The sequence below is a fragment of the Emydura macquarii genome, unplaced genomic scaffold (assembly GCF_026122565.2).
Source record: "Emydura macquarii macquarii isolate MOO-44397 ecotype Brisbane River unplaced genomic scaffold, CSIRO-AGI_Emac_v2 contig_2897, whole genome shotgun sequence".
Classification (NCBI taxonomy): Eukaryota; Metazoa; Chordata; order Testudines; family Chelidae; genus Emydura; species Emydura macquarii.
In genome coordinates this window covers 56,741,258-56,762,385 of record NW_027133034.1, presented here as the reverse complement: position 1 = coordinate 56,762,385, position 21,128 = coordinate 56,741,258, and the positions used below count along the sequence as shown (strand labels likewise).

The 21,128-nt window shown below is 42.5% G+C and overlaps 1 protein-coding gene across 2 annotated transcripts in view; it reads left to right on the top strand.

The window, feature by feature from the left end:
- Window positions 1-21,128, top strand: part of NDUFAF2 (NADH:ubiquinone oxidoreductase complex assembly factor 2) — a 124,909-nt gene that overhangs the window by 79,334 nt on the left and 24,447 nt on the right. For both annotated transcript variants that reach the window (XM_067568997.1, XM_067568996.1), the window contains one exon: window positions 17,073-17,113. In XM_067568997.1, the coding sequence (XP_067425098.1) occupies window positions 17,073-17,113 (41 nt within the window). The remainder of the gene's footprint in view (window positions 1-17,072; window positions 17,114-21,128) is intronic.

Genomic DNA, 21,128 nt, shown 5'->3' with positions numbered 1-21,128 from the left:
CCGATTGGGCAAGGCCCGGTTCCTGACCACCCTCGATCTGACCAAGGGGTATTGGCAAATCCCTCTAGCTGAGGAGGCAAAGGCAAAAACCGCTTTCTCCACAACAGACGGGCTGTTCCAATACACTGTCCTCCCCTTCGGACTACATGGAGCCCCCGCCACCTTCCAGCGCCTAATGGACAAGTTGCTACGGCCCCATGCTGAGTACGCCGCGGCATACCTGGACGATGTGGTCATCCACACCCCAGACTGGGAAACCCACCTAAGGAAGGTGGAAGGAGTCTTGAACACCCTGAGACAGGCCGGTCTTACAGCAAATCCTGCCAAGTGTGCCATAGGACTTGCCGAGGCTAGGTATCTCGGATACGTCGTAGGGCGGGGTGTGGTACGGCCTCAACTAAGCAAGCTGGAAGCAATCCAGAGCTGGCCCCGGCCTAATCGAAAGAAACAGGTCCGGGCCTTCTTAGGGGTGGTGGGGTACTACCGGCGGTTTATCCCCCACTTCGCCTCCTGAGCCAGTCCGCTGACTGACCTGATAAAGGCCCGAGGCCCAGACTGGTGCGATGGACCCCCGAGGCAGAGGAAGTCTTCAGGGATTTGCGGACTGCCCTCTGCAGTGACCCCATCCTTCTCGCCCCAGACTTTACAAAGGAATTTATTTTGCAAACAGATGCCTCCGAAGTGGGCCTGGGGGCAGTCTTGTCACAAATGGTGGGAGATGAGGAGCACCCGATAATGTACCTCAGCCGAAAACTGCTCCCGAGAGAACAGAAATATGCGGTCGTAGAAAGGGAATGCCTCGCCGTCAAGTGGGCTATGGAAGCCCTCCGTTATTACCTGTTGGGGCGCCACTTTACCCTCGTGACTGACCACGCACCCCTGCAGTGGATGCAGCGGAACAGAGAGAAGAATGCCCGCGTGACCCGGTGGTTCCTGTCCCTCCAGCCCTTCCGGTTCACGATACAACACAGGGCTGGTAGTCACCATGGAAATGCGGATGGCTTGTCCCGGGTTCACTGCATGTCGTCCCATGTTGCCCAACCCGGTGGGATTGAGCAGGGGGGGAGGATGTGTGACAGGGTTAGACCTGATGGCTACAGGAGGGTAGTAGAGGGGGGTCTATATTAGCCCCAGAATGAGCAAATCCCTGTTCCCTGGGTGATCCAGCTGGGGCTACTCTGGGGCAGTTGGGCCAATTAGGCCAGCTGAGGCCAATCAAGGAGCTTGCTCCCAGTAGTTAAAAGCCTCCCTGTCAGGCAGACAGGGGCAGCTGGAAGGGAGTTAGGAGAGGGAGTAGAGCGGAGCGGAGCATAGCTGAGCGGAGCTGCTACAGGATTTGGAGCAACCACTGCCACATAGTAAGGCCCCAAAGGTACCAGAGATGATCGGGGGGGGGGGGGGGGAAGGGTACCTGTCTGGCTGCGGCCGGGGACCCAAGGCACAGGCCTGAGGGAGAACCCCTCCCCACCCAGTTCTGGGAAGCAGACGGCGAGCAGTGGGGCCAAGGAGAGGCGACCCAGGGAAGGAGTAAGTCACGGACGTTTGAAGGCTATTCCACACAGGGTCCCTGGGTCGGGGCCTGGGGCAGAGGGCGGGACCGGGCCCCCCCCGCTCCCCCTCCCCACGGTGCGCCGTGGTCGTGGCCGAAGAGGGCACCGTACCCAAGAGAGGGCTAGACTAGCCGCCCCCGCTACAGTGTGTAAGGTAAGGAACAACAATGGGGAAGTTGTCTATCTCCCTAGGTAAGGCTTTCCTGTGCTTCACCACCCTCCTAGTGAAAAAGTTTTTCCTAATATCCAACCTAGACCTCCCCCACTGCAACTTGAGACCATTGCTCCTAATTCTGTCATCTACTACCACTAAGAACAGCCTGGCGCCATCCTCCCTGAAACCCTTTTTCAGGTAATTCAAGGCTGCTAGCAAACCTTCCCTCCCCTTCTGCAGACTAAATAAGCCTAGTTCCGTCAGCCTTTCCTCATAAGTCATGTGCTTCAGCCCCCTAATCATTTTTGTTGTCCTCCACTGGATTTTTTCCAATTTGTCCACATCCTTTCTCTAGTGGGGGGCCCAAAACTGGACATAATACTCTGAATGTGGCCTCACCAGTGCCAAATTGAGGGGAATAATCACTTCCCTCAATCTGCTGGCATTGCTCCTACTTATGAAGCCCAATATGCCATTAGCCTTCTTGGCAATAAGGGCACACTGATGACTCTCATCCAGTTTCCTGTCCACTATAACCTCCAGGTCCTTTTCTGAAGAACTGCTGCCTATCCAGTCGGTCCCCAGTCTGTAACAGTGCATGGGATTCTTCCATCCTAAGTGCAGGATTTTGCACTTGTCCTTGTTGAACCTCATCAGATTTCTATTGGCCCAATCCTCCAATTTGTCTAGGTCACTCTGTATCCTATCCCTACCCTCCAGGATATCTACCACTCCCCCCAACATAGTGTCATCTGCAAACTTGCTGAGCGTACAATCCACCCCATCCTTCAGATCATTAATGAAGATGTTGAACAAAGTTGGTGCCACCACCGGCCCCTGGGGAACTCTGCTTGTTACCAGCTGGCAACTAGACATTGAGCCATTCATCACTATCTGTTGAGTCCGATGATCTAGCCAGCTTTTTATCCATCTTCTAGTCCATTCATCCAACCCTTACTTGCTGTTAAGAATACTGTGGGAGACAGTATCAAAAACTTTGCTAAAGCCGAGGTGTATCATGTCCACCACTTTCCCCACATCCACAGAGTCAGAGTCTTATCATAGAAGGCAATCAGGCTGGTCAGGCATGACTTTCTCTTGGTAATCCATGCTGACTGTTCCTGATCACCTTCCTCTCTTCCAACTGCCTCAAAATGGATTCCTTGAGGATCTGCTCCATGATTTTTCTGGGGACTGAGGTGGCGCTGACCACTCTGTAGTTCCCGAGATTCTTTCTTCCCTTTTTTTGAAGATGAGCACTATATTTGCCTTTTTCCAATCATCTAGGACCTCCCCCAGTCGCCATGAATTTTCAGAGATAATGGCCAACGGCTCTGCAATCACATCAGCCAACTCCCTCAGCATCCTCGGATGCATTGCATCCGGTCCTATGGACTTGTGCATGTCTAGCCTTTCTAAATAGTCCTGAACCTGTTCTTTCACTACTGAGGGCTGCTCATCTCCTCCCCATTCTGTGCTGCCCAGTGCAGAAGTCTGGGAACTGACCTTGTCTGTGAAGACAGAGGCAAAAAAAAGCATTGAGTATTTCAGCTTTTTCCACATCATCTGTCACTAGGTTGCCCCCCCATTCTGTAAGGGGCCCGCTTTCCCTTACCACCTTCTTGTTGCTACCATACCTGTAGAAACCCTTCTTGTTGTTCTTCATGTTTGCAGGATTGGGGTCTTACATTCAGTATCATGTCAGATACACAAAACACTACAGGTACTTGTACTGCTTGAACTCATGAAGACTTTAAAATTTTCCATCTGAAATAAAATGTCCTGAAGCCTAATGGGGAAAATGGGTGAGAATCTCCTAATCCTTCTCCCCAAAGATAGAAGAATGGTCTGGGTTTTAGAAAAATATGGGAGTTGTTTTTGAAAGACTATTAAATCTATATAAAACTGTAGATCATTGAAAGCTTGTCCATTCAGAGGATAGCTTTGTTTGTGTGTCAGGGAGGGATTCATCTCCGTAAAACATTTGAAGTGCACTTTGTGCAGAATATTTTAGGAATGGGTTTGCCCAGAGGAAACAGTTATACATAACAGATAACTGGCTTTGTCATAAGACCTTAGAGAGACATTTTGAGAGTTTTGGTACAATATTCTTTCCTCTGCTGCACAAGAATCACTTGTATCAGGCAGCAAAGGAATCACTTGTATCACAAATTCATGATTTTTCTAATGAAGCTTATTACAGATACTAAACTGAATTCAGCTGTAACTGTTTGGAAAAGTAGTATCTAGTACTGTGTTTGGATCAACAAATTAATTGTAAGGTTCTGGCATTTAGTCCAAGGAAAGAAGGGTGGAACCATCACTAAAACTATAAATTCAAATGTTGGGTTTTTTTGTAGGTGGAGGGGGGGGAAAAGCATAACATCATAAATGTTTTTTCTGTGTGTAGATGGGAGTAACATCATGATGTAAGGTTTGATATGAGAAATAACTTCATAAATGAGGGATGACATCACTCCATCAGTATTTCAGCAAACCGAGGGTCATCTCTAATGATTTAAAATATTTATTTTCACTTCATGTTTTAAAATTATATATATATCATCAAATTTATTTGACTTTGAAAAATAAAGTTAAAATCCTTTCAGTGTCCTGTGTGGAGTGTTGAGCTGAAGCAATTAATCAAGTAAGTATCACTTCATAAAAATACTCCATTCAGCTGCAAATCTCTAATCAAATAATTGGTTAAGAATCCAAGATGGCAACGGGAAGTGGGGGCTGGGGGGGAGAAGCAACCATTGAAATGCTTGTATTTCAGCAATCACTTGCAGCTGCAGATTAAACCTGGTATGATTTCAAAGGTCAGTTTATGCAGAACCATGAATTGGTGGTAAACTGAAGCTGAAATACAGCTGTGAAGATGCTAGCAGTCTAAGAAAACAATAGCAATTTTACCAAAATGGAAATCAAGTTATAGATGTTGAGGACTGAGGAATCAAAGCTGACTGTTCGGTAATAAAAGCATTCATAGAGAGAGCAAGACTTTTGAAAATAATCACCTTTATAGTGTGAGTTTAAAAACTGCCTTCTTTATTAAACATTAAAACTGCCTTCTCTTTGCATGTTTTCCTGCTGCCTCCCTGTTGTGTTGTGTCTGTTGTACAGCTTTCATTGTGCTTCTAACATGTCTACTGCTTTGTCCCTTTTTCCTACACCACTAGAACTGCTGCTGGTGATGGTCCAAAGATGATCTCTGATAGAAGAGAAGACTTGTGTGTCACCAGCTTCTCACTTGTTCCCTTACTAACACTCATGAGTCACTTCCTTCTCTAGCCTCTTTCTGGTGTTTTTGCAACTATAAAATACGACTTTAACCTGTACTTTATTCAGTGCCCTCAGATGAAAAATATGACAGCTTCATAGCCAAGCTGTGATCTTTCCAAATATTGCAATGGGGAAAATCCTATAAAGTATAAGTGCTGAAACAAATAGCGTTCCATGGAATTTAATAGAAAATCACTTTATTTTCTTAACCAGCCTATAGAATGGGATATAATTTTCTTACTATTTTCTATTTGGTGTGGAAACTTTGTGTACAGGTTAGTGTTGCCTGTTCAATTCTGAAAGACTTCTCCATAAGGGCAAGGTTTGGCCGCCTGAGTATCAGAATTGAAAGACCTCCAAGGAAATCTAGACACCTCAGGGAATAGGTGTGTTTCATAGCATACAAACAGAGAAATTACATAAAAATATAAATATTTTTGCTGGAAGGTTGCAGTGTTAACACAATATTATATCTTAGAATTCAGAGCACACCAGAACACAAACACACACAGTTAGAAAGAGGCTGCTCCCACTAGGCTGTAAGCAAGACCCAGAAACCAGGGTGGATAAAAATCAATGATTTTTTTTTTATTTAAATCAGATTTTTTTTAAATCAATAAAATACTAAATTTCTCTCGTTTAAAAAATAACAATTACAATTAAATTTCATTACAAACTTGCTAAACCTACACTTACAGTCTCATAAAAATGAATTAATGGCTCTAGTCTATCCAGCCTAACTACCAGCTCATGCTTCTTGAAAGTTCTAGGCTTTCAGTTTCTGTTTCTCACCAGACTAAAGTCACATATGCAAAGAAAGACAGAGGCTGGTTAGGATTGTTGTTGTTATGTCCTTATGTGGTGGTGGAGCTGGGCCAAGCAAGTCAGAAGAGTTAGTTAAGACACTGTCTTAAAGACAGACAAGACGGAGGCAGAGTAGAAAGGAATGGTGGAGTGGACTGAAAAGAAAAAGAGATGATATTATTCAGTACACAAACAGCTTCCTATATTCCCCCACACTTTTGCCACAACTGTAATAAACTGGGAACAAAAATTCAATTGTCACGTGCGCAGTTTTGTCACACACAATGCTGCAAAGATGAGAAAATACGTAGAAGAAGAAATGGAAGGATGCTCCATAATAACGTACGGCTGCAGTGCCCATTTAATGCATATTTTAGCGAAAGACTTAAGTATATCTTCTCCAGGAATAAAAGAAAATGTTGTTGAAGTCACAAAATACTTCCGTAACAACCATTTTGCTTCAGCTTCACTGAAGAGAGCAGGAGGATCCAAACTAATTCTCCCTCAAGATGTTTGATGGAATTCTGGGGTTGATTGTTTTGAACAATTTATTAAGAACTGGCCTATTGTCATAAAACTTTGTGAAGAAAACCGTGATAAAATAGATGAAAGTATCGCATCCAAAGTATCGAACACTGGATTAAAGAGGAATGTAGAGGATATGCTCAGTATACTGAAGCCTATATCCATAGCCTTAATCAAATTTCAGAGAAATTGTGGCTGCATTGGTGATGCTGTCAAAATTTGGAAGGCACTTCAAGAGACATTGAAGAAAGAAATACCTCACCAGAAAGTTAAACTGCAGGTAATAAAGAAGCGAATGGATCAAACTCTAACTCCACCTCATTTTCTTGCGAACATTCTCGACACCAGATATAAAGGTAGATGTCTAACTTCTGAAGAAGATGATGCTGCCATGGCCTGGGGATCTCAAAATCACTCCTCAGTTATGCCAGTCATAATAAACTTCAGGGCTGGAGTGGAACCATTTAAACAGTATGTGTTTACAGATGATGTTTGAACAAAGTCATTCCCCTGAATTGGTGGAAATCATTAGCAGACACCTTGAAACATAGTTCCTTCAGATGCTAAGCCAACTTTACACAGCAGTAGCTTCCTCTGCAAGCACAGAGAGAATGTTTTCATTGTTTGGTATTATTCAGTCAAAACTAAGAAATCAACTGGGAGTTGGAAAAGCAGGAACACTTGTATTTCTGTTTGTCTATGAATAAAAATGACATTGGGAGTGGGGAAGATGAGAGCTAGTTGTAGAAGTTTTAAGGACAACGTACGTTTAGTGTTGTGATGACTTGTCTGTTAGGGTTAATAAAAATTTGAAAATTAAAAAAAAAAAGAGTTTAAGGACAGCTGTCAGCTGGCAACTCAGGAGACTGCTGCAATTACAAATATGAAACGTTTATGTAACATTTAAGATTTAGTTTAATAAAATATAAGTGCTATTGTGTTTGAGTGTGTGATTTAGTTCTTATTCCTAATGTACTGCTGCTGCATCTGCAGCTTGACACTGGTAATGAGTATTATGTACTATTTCCTAAATTAATAAAAATCAAGTTATCTAAAAATTTACACAAAGTATACCCTTCCGGATGTTGTAAAATGCTCTATTGAGTTGTAAATTGACATGTTTTAATGATCAGATTTGCACCATTGTTTAAGAAATATGTGAAGTATCAGTGGGAAACTTGATTTAAATCAAAGATTTTCTCTGTGATTTAAATCATGATTTAAATCAATTATTTAAATAACCTTGATTTAAATCAATCCACCTTGCCAGAAACCCCTATCTGCTCCTAAAGCGATAGTTTGCATTTCCAACACAGTCCTCAATACACCACAGGAGTCATGTTGGTAAATGAATTGGTGTTGTCTGTCATGGAAGAAATGTAGCAGTGTGGTGTAAAGAAGAAATACTGCTTTGAAGGTGACATCTTGTAGACTGGGGGCAAAAATTGAGGCCCTGTCTACTTGTCATTAAAGACACCTTAGTATTAGCCTTGAGTTAACACTATTAACTTTGGAGTCCTGACTAAATTCCAGATTGAGTAATTTCATTTTGCCTATCTTAATACTTCTCTCATTTTAACTGGAGATTTGTTCTTCCTAACAACTATTTCATGGAATTGCTGGAGTAGATTGGCTGTCATATTTTATTCCAGAGGTGGCTGCATTTCAATGATGAAGTGAAATGATCTCAATATACGTAGCTTGCAAAATGCTCTTGTTCTTTCTATGGAAGTGCTGTGTGAATGTAAGATAGTATTAGAAATGGTAAAGATTGGCATGATGTGCGCCACAAACCATCCTGGAATTTTTATAGACACCAGCAACTCATACCAAGAATTTTTAACATAATTAATTGACTTTCACTTTTAATCTAATTTTCTAATACAGTAGCAAATGTTTTAATTCTCTGGACACACGAGAACATTTTGCTATATATGTATATGTGGAATTAGTTGTTCTTACATCTGCCCTGATGCTCTCTATTGACCACTTGCATTTCTGCTGCTTGTTGTGAAAAATTATAGTTAGATAGAGAGAATATTTGCAGGATGTACCAAACATACATTCCTCGTTTCTGTACATTGGAAGCTCAAATAAGCTAAATGCTAGACCACTAGTGCTTCTAAATGCTGACTAATCTGGATGTATGTATGGACAGTACCAGAGTGGTATCTGTGATGGATTTGAAGTGGCCATTAATAATTCATTAATCAAGTGAAGTGAGATCTAACATGCAACTTGATGGCATTTTTCTGTAATGCAATAACTTTAGAACAGCTTATCTGATCAATACCAAAAATTCTGGGAATATTCAAGGCATTAGTGGGCAAAGCCTATTGAGTTCGGTGCAGATTGGAACACTGGAAAAGCCTGATTCACAGGAAAATCAGAGCTCCAGATTTTCTGGTGCTGCAGGCAAAGAAATCTCAACTGCTGCTCCCTACTGCTGTGTACACATACTAGAAGCAGCAGCTTAACTTGAGTGTGGATTTGTCTGTACCCTGGACTCTAACAAAAATAAGAGAGCCTTACAGGGAGTGATTGTGGAAAAAAAGGACCTGGTGGGGAGTGGACTTGGTGGTTGGGCATTGGAAACAGGGAGCCAGAATGGGGGTGAGGGGAACAAAGCAGGGACCTTGCAGAGTAGTGGGGGGAATATTGGTGTTGAGAGAGGCAGGGACCTAAGGAACAGGGGGTGGTTGTAATATTGTCATGACAAGCAGAGATAAACCATTTATTATGAACAGAAACTAAATACAGAAAAGGTAACAGTTCCTATTACTCTATGTAGCTGCAGCCAGCAACTGCCCTGTCCTGGTCTTACAGGACCTGTATGGCTCCAATGGTATGTTATGGTAATCTAATCTGAACACCATCCCAGGTACTATGAGTCTAAATCCAACCTGGGCCAGAAATTTGAAATTAAATAAAGGGGTATCGTGCTCCAATCTGCCTGTCCTGAGCTTCTTTTGTTTCTACCCCAGCAGGAAGTGTGTCACAGGAAACCAAAGACTGCATCTAGAAGTGTGGCATCTCTTCACTTCCAGGAGGACTTACAAAACACTATAAAACTAACAAACTATAATAAATACAATAGCTGACTTCACAACCCTTCAGGTTGCTTTATCACAACCTTAACATGTCTCGATCATGCTCATAGAGCATTTCAGCAATCTTCCCAATGTGCTATATTGCAAACCCTCTTAAGGCAAATCCTCATCTGTAGAAGACTGTTTAGCCTCCTGGTCATTAACAGGGTCAGTTTTGTGTATTGTTTTCAGAAAGCATTTGCTCTCACTTCACTTGTCTCAGCCAAGTGGTCAGGTATCTTAAGCAGATGCTTAAGATTCCTTCATAAGATTTTTGCCTTCATCTTTGGTCACTGAGTATGAGCAAGGTGAGTCATCTTTGATTGCTATCACTTTGATTGGCCAGTGCCCATCTGGCCAAATTCTCAGTCTTTTTGTTTTTTAACTATGGAAAAGGTCTTGTACCTTTTATTGTAATATTGTCTTGTTGTACTTTCCTAATCTTTTCCTCACTATCACAGACCCTTGGTCATCCTTTTGGTTTTGGTCCTTATCAGGTAATTGAGTATTTATACGTTCCATAGACTCATAGGCTTTAAGGCCAGAAGGGACATCATGATCATCTAGTCTGACCTGCACATTGCAGGCCACAGAACCTCACACAACCACTCCTGTGATAGACCCATTACCTCTTGTTGAGTTACTGAAGTTCTCAGATCTTGATTTAAAGACTTCAAGGTTACAGAGAATCCACCATTTACTCTAGTTCAAACCAGCAAATGACCCATGCTCCATGCTGCTGGGGAAAGAGAAAACCCCTCAGGGACTCTGCTAATGTGACCTGGAGGAAAATTCTTTCCCAACCCCAATATGGCAGTCAGTTAGACCCTGAGCATGTGGGTGAGACCCACCAGCCAGACACCTGGTAAAGAGTTGTTTGTAGTAACTCAGAGCCCTCCCCATCTAGTGTCCCATTTCTGGCCGTTGGAGACATTTGCTAATAGCAGTCATGGATGGGCCATATAACTCTGTAGGCATCTCCTCCATAATCTTACAAGCTCAGTCTTGAAACCAGTTAGGCTTTTGCCCCCGCTACTCCCCTTGAGAGGCTGTTTCAGAACTTCACTCCTCTGATTGTTAGAAAGCTTTGTCTAATTTTAAACTTAAACTTATTGATGACCAGTCTATATCCATTTGTTTTTGTTGTAGAGGAGTTCAACAGGTGACTTCCCACATTGCAGAGCTGCAGCTCGATTGCTGGGTAGTGCTAAATATGGATCTTTTCTTTCATCTATTGCTTTTTTAGCATGTTCTTCATTATATGTATTCCACATACAGTTATTCTATTGGCTTTGAAGACATCTAGGACTAGATGTCTTTTGATGAAAGTTGCACATTTTAGCGAAGTCCAGGAATGCCCTATTCTTGAACTGTTATCTGTTGTCAGTTATTACTGTTCTTGGAATTCCATGAGGTGCAAATACAAACTTAATGTGCCTGACAACTGTTGCTGCTGTGGTATCTTTAGCTGTGACTACTTTTGGGAAATTAGTGAAGTTGTCCATTGTAACCAGCTGATCATGTCTCCCAGATTGAACATATCAATTCTAACTTTGTCCTATGGAAATGAGCATTTTTTATGTGGTGCCATTGGTTCTTTCTTCTGGGAATCTCTGTACTTCTGACATATTCTGCATCTGTTCCCCATTTCTTCAATATCATTAATGATCTGTGACCAGAATACAACTTCTCTAGCTCTCCTCTTTGATTTGGTCATTCCCAGCTGCCCTTTGTGTATTCTTTTCAATACTTTCCTTCTCATCACTGTGGGACCATGAGTTTGTGTCCCCTTTAAGAGCACTCCTGAGATCACTGAAAGCTGACTTTTATAGAGGGAATATGCAGATAGGAAATGCTTGATTTCCTCCCCCCTCCCACCCTCATATTTGCAGCTTATCCCTGCTTGCAAAGATTCATTTTTAGCTGTTTGTCTCTTATTCATCCCATATGCTTGGAGATACAACACATGATGATTTTATAATCACATGTATGTTTACAGTTTGTTCTACATTATCAGGCTATGTACTATCAGATGGAGCATAACCTCTTGAGAGTGTGTCTGCTATTACTAAACAGGATACAGATTGGAACTCCAGGGTCACATCTGTGAATGGAGGCAGCAATCGGGAGAGTTTTGGGGGGAGTATCTACAGACTCCATGCTTGGAGGTAGCAGGACTTGGTGAGTGGTGTGTGTTCCATCTGTGGGTTGTTTGATTGACTACTCTCTGTGAATGGGCTGCATAGCTGGGCAATGGGCCCCTGGGTAAGCAGAGTGCCTTGTAAATCCTGTGAGGCTCTAGTCCTTGGAGCTTTGTTTACCCCCATCTGTTTGAAGCCTGGCTGGGTAATTGCTCCCTGATGTTGAAGGGTAGAGCTGAGCTAAGCAGGGAAGACTTGGTATAAAAAGTCACTTGCTAGGCAAACATGAAACCTGCAAACAGAGGCAGCTAACGAGAAAGTTTTGAAGGGAGTTTAGAGAGGCAGCTTGAGAGGCTTTGCTTTCGGGTTCAGCACTACATGTGATATCAAGATGTCCAGCAATAGAAAAGGGGGGTTTAGTAGATGTGCTGTATTCTCTTTCCTACCTGCGGACAGAAGGGATCTCATGTGCATGAAGTGGAAGATGGCTGAGCTGAAGAAAAAAATTCTTGGATTGGAGGGGCAAGCTGAAATGCTACTGAGAATCAGAGAAACTGAGGCGTTCCTAGACTGCCAGGTTGGAGAAACACCACCCAGTACCTCAGATTCAAAGAAGAAAGGAGCTAGCCATCAAGGAATTGGAGAGTGAGGAAGTCCGAGAGTGTAGGTTCATACCAAGCTGACAGGAGGCGCTCATGAGGGTCAGTGCGCCCCGTCACGATCTTGTGAAGGAGATATCTTTGAGTTATGCCACCTGTACAGTTAAGTATGAATTTGCTGATGTAATTTAACATGCCTAGCAACATTTGAATCCCCTTTTTATCTTCAGATCTCAGCATGTTCAGTACTGCCTGAATTTTTGATTCATCAGGCAGAATTCTTTTTGAGCTGACTCTCTCTCCCAAGTATGTTACCCCCATTGTTTGAAATTGACATTTGGTCACATTGAGTTAAGGTTATTAGCTCTTGCAATTTCCAGCACTCTGTTTGGTAATTCCTGATGTGAAGTGGCAGTGCTGCCCCAAATTATGTCATCAATGTACCCTTTCATGTCTGCTAGGCCCTCTAACCTCTGGCTCATTGCGTGGCAGAATACATTTGTAGAGGAACATATTCTGAAAAACCGTCTTAGGAAGTAGTATCTGCCAAATGGTGTGTTGAAAGTGCAGATCTTTGAGCTCTGTGTCCAAGATCCAGCTTATGCATCTAATTTGCTGAAGAATTTGGTTCACTTTTTGTGAGTAAATGTAAGTGTCCCCTTATATTTTAGTTCAGCGCCTTAGGGTCAGTCAATACGCACTCATAGCCCTCCTCCTCCCCCTTTTTCTGTACCATTACTAAAGAGTGAACTCTGTCTGTTGGTTCTTCTATTCTCCAAATGATATTATTTGCTGTCATGTTTTGCAGGTGTTTGTCTTGCTTCTTTCAAAAGGCTTGTGGAAATTTTTGTGTAGTGTGTACCACAGGCTCTGCATCTTTTCTTTATCTTATATGTTACTGAGAGGCACTCATTACCTGTGAATAAATCTTCATATGAAATTATTAATACTTTCATAGCTGGTTCTATGTTGTCTTTCTGTCTCTATGGCAAACATTCTCTTAACAAGACCAAGCACCTTACATATGGGAAGGCCCAAAACACTTTATTTGCTTCCCTCTGACCACAAATTCTTGTTTTATTATTTTCCCATTACATTTAAGTGTCAGTGTGCACTCATCCACCGTTGGAATTGTTCCTTCATAATAGTCTTTCACGGACACTTTTGGCTCTTCCAATATCATGTGCTCCTTACATTTCACTATTTCACTTCCTGTTATTCCATTCATATGTGCCCCGATGTCTATCTTATAAGTCACATATGTGCCAGCTATTTGTTGACATTTTAATTAACAAGTCTTCTCTGACTCCTCTATTATTGTGCTTAATAATAGATCTTCCTCTACACTTGAGGAATCCCATGGACTTTCCTGCCTTCTCTGCACATTATTGAGTTCATTGCAGTTTCTACATATTTACCTGAATGCTGGGCATCATGGTAGCTATGTCTCTGCATTTGTTTTCTGTTTTCCATGTTTCTGTCCTTGGCCAATTTCTGAGAGCTTTTCCCTTGCTGGTTTACCCATAGTATTCTGTCATGAGCTCTGTGCCTATCTCTATAAGCTTTTTATTTGTGTTTCTTTTGTTCTGCTGCTTAGTATGTACATATTGCCTTTTCTGGCATCCGATCCATTGCCTAGTAATTGTTACACCCCAGGACAATCTGATCTTTAATGAAAGAGATTTTTAATATTACAAGACTCACTTTTTAGTTTTAAGCCTGACAAACTCCTCTATTGTTTCCCCTTCGTTCTGTGTTCTCATTCTGAACGTAGATCTCTCATAAGTAACTTTTTTTTCCCCTAAGGACACAATGATCCTCAAACACTTTCATTATTTCTTCAACCCTTCTTCTGTTCCCCCAACACCCTCTGTAAGGAATACATTGTATGCATCTAGAGCTTCTGTACCTGCCACTATTAAGAGCACAGCAATCTTTTGCTTATTCTCTGGTTTATTTGCCCCTGGGCTTTCATATACAGTTAAAATTGCTGTCTGAACCTTTTTCAAGCATAAGCAGAACTTCCCTAGATTCTCAGGGCTGGTGGGGAATTACTTACAGTTGCATGGGCTCAGGAGCAGCTATTGCAATGTGAATTCTCACTGGGTCCTTCAGCATGCTGTGCCTTCCACAACTGCTGCCATGTAGTATCTGCCTGATAAACAGAGTCGTGTCAGTATAAACCTTTATTAGGAACAAGAACTATATACAGAAAACAAGTAACAAAACTTCCTACTGCTTTGTGGCTGCCCTGCCCTGGACTACTTTTGTTTCTGCCATAGCAGGAAGTTGTCATTGGGGAAACCAGATGCTGCATTTAGCTTGTACATGAAGCATTACATCTATATGCGTCCTAGGAGACTTACTGTATGGCACAAGAAGGAACTGGGTTGGGTGGGTATGGAAACAGGGACCTAGGTTGAGGGAGTGGAAAACCGGGACTTTGGGATGCCAGGTGAGGAGGAATGGAAACCCTGCCATTGGGTGGGGGGGCATGCAGTGATCTTTGCAAGGGGGAGAGTATGCAGGAGCCTGGTATGGGGGGGCTGCACAGAAATTTGGATATGGGCAGAGGGGAGAATGGGGCGCATACAGGGTCCCTGCCATGGGTGAAAGAGAGGAATAGGGTTGTTGTCATATCTTCCCTGCCATGGAAGGGAATGGGGCAAAATGGTATGAGGAGAGGGGAACACACAAAGCCACTGGTATATGGCCAGACTCTCCAAAAGCTGTTCCAGGCACTAGGGCAGAATAGTCAATGGCTCACCTTGCCCCCAAGAAAAGGAGGGCTGAGGTTTACAATCATGGGCAGCAGGTGAAGCTTCCCCTCAAGAAGGCTAGCTCTCCACCCCATCTCTTTCGCCTGTGGCCCTGCCCACACTCCACCCCTATATTGCCTCAGGCTGTGCCCGCTCAGCCTCACCACTCACTGCATTCCCCTCCCTTCCACATTCCCCTTTCTCCGCTTGGCCTCCCAACCGCCGCGTCCCTCTTGTCTGCTCGCCCCTTCACCACTGCTTGCTATGTCCCTCCTCCCCTCCCTCCCCCCCCCCCGGTCCAGCCCCTCCACAGTCGTTTGCTGCCTAGAGGGAAGGAGGGAGCGGAAGAGAGGAGGGGGACCGAGTGGGGGTGGAGTATGTGCAGGGCCTCAGGTGGAAGAGGCGGGATAAGAAGCTAGCCTTCCCAAGGGGAAGCTTCACCTCATCTATCCCGTCTGCCCTGACCCTTTTAAATTGCCAGGCCCCTGGGCATTTACCCCGTTGGTGGGCCTGCATGTGGCAGAGGGGGAGACACAGGGTTCCAGGCATGGGGTGGGTGGGGGTTTGCAGGGAATCTGTGAAAGAGAGAGACGAGAGGGTGGTATACAAGGAGCTTGTGGGCAGGACTGGAAAGATGCAAGGAGTTCCTGTTGGTTGCAGTGCAATTGGCCTACAGAAGCTAGGAATTGTGTAACCCCCTAGTGAATACTGTATCTTGATCTGGTTATTGGAATATTTACTGTATGACTACATTGGATTAAATCAACAGCGCTATTGGGAAACAAATGTGACTCGAGATATGACATCCTTCAACAAACTCGTGGGAATTATTACACAACACCTGAGACAATGCATGGGCCTTTTGCTTTGATGCTTTAGCTTTGCCTGTGCAGAGCACACCAAACTGGTTTTGGGCACAAGGTCCAAGCATGTGAGCTAAGAGAACAAATAGGTTTGTCTGCCTTTAAAGACAGCTCTCTTACCCATATCCTTGAGGGACATAGGGCATGTCTACACTGCAATTAAACACCCATGTAGGAAAGAGTCCAGAGCCTGGGCTCTATCCCAAGCCCGAACTTCTTCACTGCAATTAAACAGCCCTGTAGCCAGAGCCCTGCAAGCCTGAGTCAGTTGACATGGGCCAGCCATGGGTGTTTAATTGCAGTGTTGACATACCCTAAGACTTCAGAGGTTGGGTTGTCTGGAAAGTTAGACCTGCTAGGTCTCCATGTTAAGGATGGTAGAACTCCATGTAAAATAGACACGCACGTAGACCTGGTGGGTGGTGTTTTTTAAAAACCTTTTCCTCTTACATTATGCTTTGTTCCAATGGTTAAGACTAAACAATATTTGGTTTTCAGAAGGCTGTTTTCAGAAGACAGTAATCCACTGGTCACAAACTCCTACAGGGAAGAACTGTCGGTTCCGAACCTAGGCATACCCTGTTTGGATAAGAATGGTTGATTGCAGGTTACTGCAACCCAGGGAGAACCATTTGGTTTTGTTCCAAGAGAAGTAAAGGCATAAAGCTTGATATCTGTAGGAGTGTGCTCAGAGAGACTAGAGGGGGGTTGGAAGTGCAGCTAGCCTTGTGATCATGACATCTATCACAGAATAGGCCAGATTCTGCTACTGGTACTCACCAATGGGACTATCTGTAGAGCAAGGATACTACCTTAGCTGTGAGTGTTTCACAATACCACCATAAATCCTATTTGTCACATTTTCATGAGTAACTTATAAATTTTTGGACTGCAACACCTTCGTTATATCCAGGGAATCCTTTCTCCAAAGTGGTATAAAGCTATTGATTATACCCATCACTGAAGTGTTGTTTTGTTGTTTTCTCTGGGTGAAATTCACTGTTGTTCAGAGAGCTTCAAAAAAGGCTTGTGCTACTTGAGCCCTACTTTGAAGATTTAAGTAGGATATAGATCTTGTTCATGCTCTCTAAACTGAGAGGGTGAATTTTTCCACCTCTGGAGATGGGGGTTTTGGGCAAGGGCAAATAATTGCTTAAAAATTAAATACTATATTTTGGGGAATTTGGTATTATAGTCTTCTGAAAATTTTACTTGCATGTGACTGTGCCTTTTGTGAATTCATAGTATCTCTGAGGTGTAAGAATTGTGTGCCTTCTTTGAAATATTTTAATATTTTTTGCAGCTTGGATTAGAAAAAGAAGAAAGGATCCACCCACAATGGAGGTAAGAACTGAAATGCCGTGTCAGTTGTAATTCCAGTTTAACTAGATCTATTAGTTATGTTGCTCTGATTCGTCCAACCATTTTAGAGAGAGAATGTGAATTGTGCTGCCTGCCTATTTTGTATTATGTAAATTATATTCAGTAGATATATAAATTCTTTTAGAATTTTATAGTACAGGGTTAATGTCAGGATCTGGAAGTAGAAATGAAATTCTTGCATTCTTTATATATCTGTTACATAGAATTTCTCTTACATAGAATTAAGATACATTATGGTGTAACCGTGGTCATTCAGAAACTTCTTAATAAGAGAATTCTAAAATGGCTATTATGAATATCTTTTTTAAATTAGACCCTCTATATATCCTAGTATGATTTTTTTTCATGCCAATTGACATGAAAATGAAGGTTGCCAGCATATTCATCAGTATAGCAAAAGATAATTGCATTAACATTTTAAAGTGCTAATAAGATGGACTTTTTGCATTCCTGACTCTTTTTAAAAGTGTTCTTTAACAGAATAAAGCTGTGAAATATTGCTTACTCTTTTATGCTGACAAATGTGTAAAGAATGGAACAATTCTGACTATTAAGACCATAAAAAAGAAACCCTAGCCACCCCCTAAATTTGACCAAAAAAAGTTATTAAAATTCAGCAGTTAGCAATGAATCTATAGATTACAATATGAGTTATCACTAACGGCTCAATCCAACGGACTATGTCAGTAAGTAGAGCTCTATTGACTTCAGTGTCGCTATGTTGATTTATATCAGCTGAGGATCTGGCTCTGTACTGGTGACCTCCTGAACTGCGCAAGCTATAGATTTGGTTGCATATTAAGATGACCTATTCAGGGTACTAGTCAGATTGTGATTTCATACCAGCACTTTTTAAAAAGGCACAGAATTGTAGAAGTGAGTTCTTACCTGCACACATCTCTTTCTATTGGTGTCTCTTCTACTTTCCCTTCCCCACACCTTCCTGGAGTTACATAGGCAATAAGGGCTGTAGTAAACCCATGAGTGGAACTAAAATGGAGTTAAGTGTATGTTAGAGGCTAATGAGGACCTTAAAACAAAAATGCTTGTGCAAAGGATGATACGTCTTTGCTCATATCCCTTCCTCTCTAATCACTCTGAAGGAATGGGAGTGCTTTCCCCCCCCCCCCCATTCTTGTTGTGGAGCTTCACAGATCAAAGTGCTGTTGGGGGCAGAGGGGGAATCTTCAGCCCAATGAGCTCTATCTCTTCTCCCTGGCTGAACTTACCTCACCGTCAGCTAAATGTCAACTTGACTCATGATGCCTCTTCAGTATTTCTTTCCTTGCTGAAAATATACCTCCTGTGATACATGGACATCGGTGATGCTGAGTGTCCCCTCCCCCTCCCCCAATATCACTTCCATGAATCAGATTGCCATGCTTAATGGGCTGGGTAGAGTCTGAGACTATGCCCCTGAAAAGCAGAGTTCGTTTGTGCAGCCATGTCCACCAAAAGAAACATAAGAGCAGAAGTCATGTCCCCCGCAGATTTCCCTCCCTTCTCCCACAGAATAATAAATTCTGCTGGGGACACTGCAATTAAACCTTTTGGCCACCAGGAGCTACTGTGGCACCAGAAGAGAGGTCAGCTGGCTCACCGCGGGAACAGCCAGCCATGGAGAGTGGGGGGCACTTAAGCCTTAGCCCCCCACACTTCTGCAAAGGTTCTGGCACCCTTGTCCTTTTGGAACTGTTGGTGTTAAGGCTGCTTCTGGATGGAGTGTGGGGGCAGGTTGGGCAGTGGTCAATAGCCCTTCAGAATAGGGAGCAAGCATCCCCTGCAGATGAGCAGCTATAGAGGCAAATTTGATCATTAAACCCCTAAATTTGTTACATTGTAGATACAGTGAGCTGATGAGGATGAAAGATTATTGGAATTAATGGCACCTTTGGAGTCATAGAACTACTCATGCCTTCAACTTCATGAGGTTTATTAGGGTCTGAAAAATTATTTAGTGGCTAGGTACTGTACCCTGCAGGGCTGTGCATTGACCTTATCAGAGAAGAAATGATATACTGGGAATATGAAAACAGTTATTTTTTTTGTTGGAACTAATCCTTAAGGTAGTTTTTTCCTTTTATGTAATATGAGTGAAACTAATACCCATATATTAAGAACTCTCAAATAGTCTGAAAATACCATTATTGTAATATATATAGCATATGCAAAATATATGATGGTGTGGGGTAATGATTTTTTTCAGCATTCTGTTGGGATGCATAATCCACTTGCCCTGATAAAGTCTTTATACCACAACAGACTACGTATTCTATCATCTATCAACACACACCCATGCACAATATATAGAGATAGACAGATTGGAATTTTTTCTGTTTTCCCAGATAGTACTGATAGCTTTATTTTTGATCTAGAGTCATCCCTAGATACCTCTGCTGGTTTGTATTCTGTATTATACTCTCTTTTTGACACTAATGTTGATACGGTAACTGCTATTTGACAGTTATGGAACTGGGGAATATTTGTGACCATATTCCACATTGAAACTGTTGTATAACAAATCTCCTTGTCTCTCACCCCAGGAGAAAGATGTGAGAAAATCTCCTCAAAAGGCTGTAGTGTGCACAGATTTTGAGTTTCATGTCTTTGCAACATTGCACTGTCATATCACTTTGTGACTCTGCATCATCACAACACAATGCAAACACTACACTTCTTGAAGCTTAAGCACCTGGAGCTCTACCTCTGCTGTTTTGGTAGGAAACAGATGTATCCTGGCAAACTCCTGCATGTTTTTAAACATTGCCCTTCTCTGTAGCCCCTTGCCCATCCTTTCTCTTCCCCCCCCCCCACTCTAACATACATTGTCCTTTCTCTTCTTTCCCCTCCTCCATTCCGCCCTGTTGGCCTCCTGTCTCCCTTTCTCTTTCCTCTTAGACCTTGTCCTGTCAGAAAAAATTTAGTTGACGTAGTTGTGAACAACAGAGTTAGGTGACACGATGCAGACCATCGCTTCGTGATCAGCATAGACCGGCAAAAAGTGTTCAACATCACATTGATGTTTAATCACAGTTACTGACATGCTGCTAAACATGATTTGTCTGGCTCTACACTGATCACTAAACTGTGGTCAGCATTAAGTCATCTAACTCTGTTGTTCAGAACAGTGTTCAAGCATGATACACATTTTATAGCACAAACAAGGCCTTTCTTCAGTCCCCCCTTCACTTTTGTCACCATACATTCTGAACAGATTTTCATCATAATGCTTTAATTCAGCCCTTTGTGGGCTGTAACATGCAAGAAATTTAATTGATGTTCATCTGTTGGTATTGTCACTACATTTAGTTTTTCTTGTAGTGGAATCCTGCAATAATAGCTTCTATTGGGCAACTACTTGTTCATCTTTAAGGTACTTCACATACTTGGTGTTCTTTTTTTTCCTCTTTTCCCCATTTTTGGAGGACAATTACTTAGAACAACACCACATTTGCTTGGCAAGTCAAAACCCAAGAACATTTTTGTCCTGTCAATTATGTCTAATCTGGCCAGTAATGGAAAGAATGTCAGTGGTTCACAGGCTGGGGTTTTACAAAGTAAGCCTCTGGGATGCTGAGCCACAGTTGGTTGCCTTTTGAATTTATTCCAACTTGAAATATGCCAGATCTCCTCCTTAACTCGTGTATAATGTTGGTGATAAAACACAGCTTGATCTGATTCATTTGCGAAGCAATCTGATGTTAAGCATACACTGTTCCTACAGTAATAAGAGACTCCATTTAGATACAGATTTTGGGTCATATCCTCAGCTGATGTAAATCAGCATATACATCAATTTATACCACCTGAGGATCTGGCCTCGTATAGCTATATCATTGCATCCTCAAGACAGTAACACATTATGTATGTTTGAGCATACGTAGTCTGTTGAGACAAATTACTGTTACATTGAAATGTTCCTCAACCATTATAAAAGACACAATAAATTAAACCTTTACCAACAGAACAAGAGATG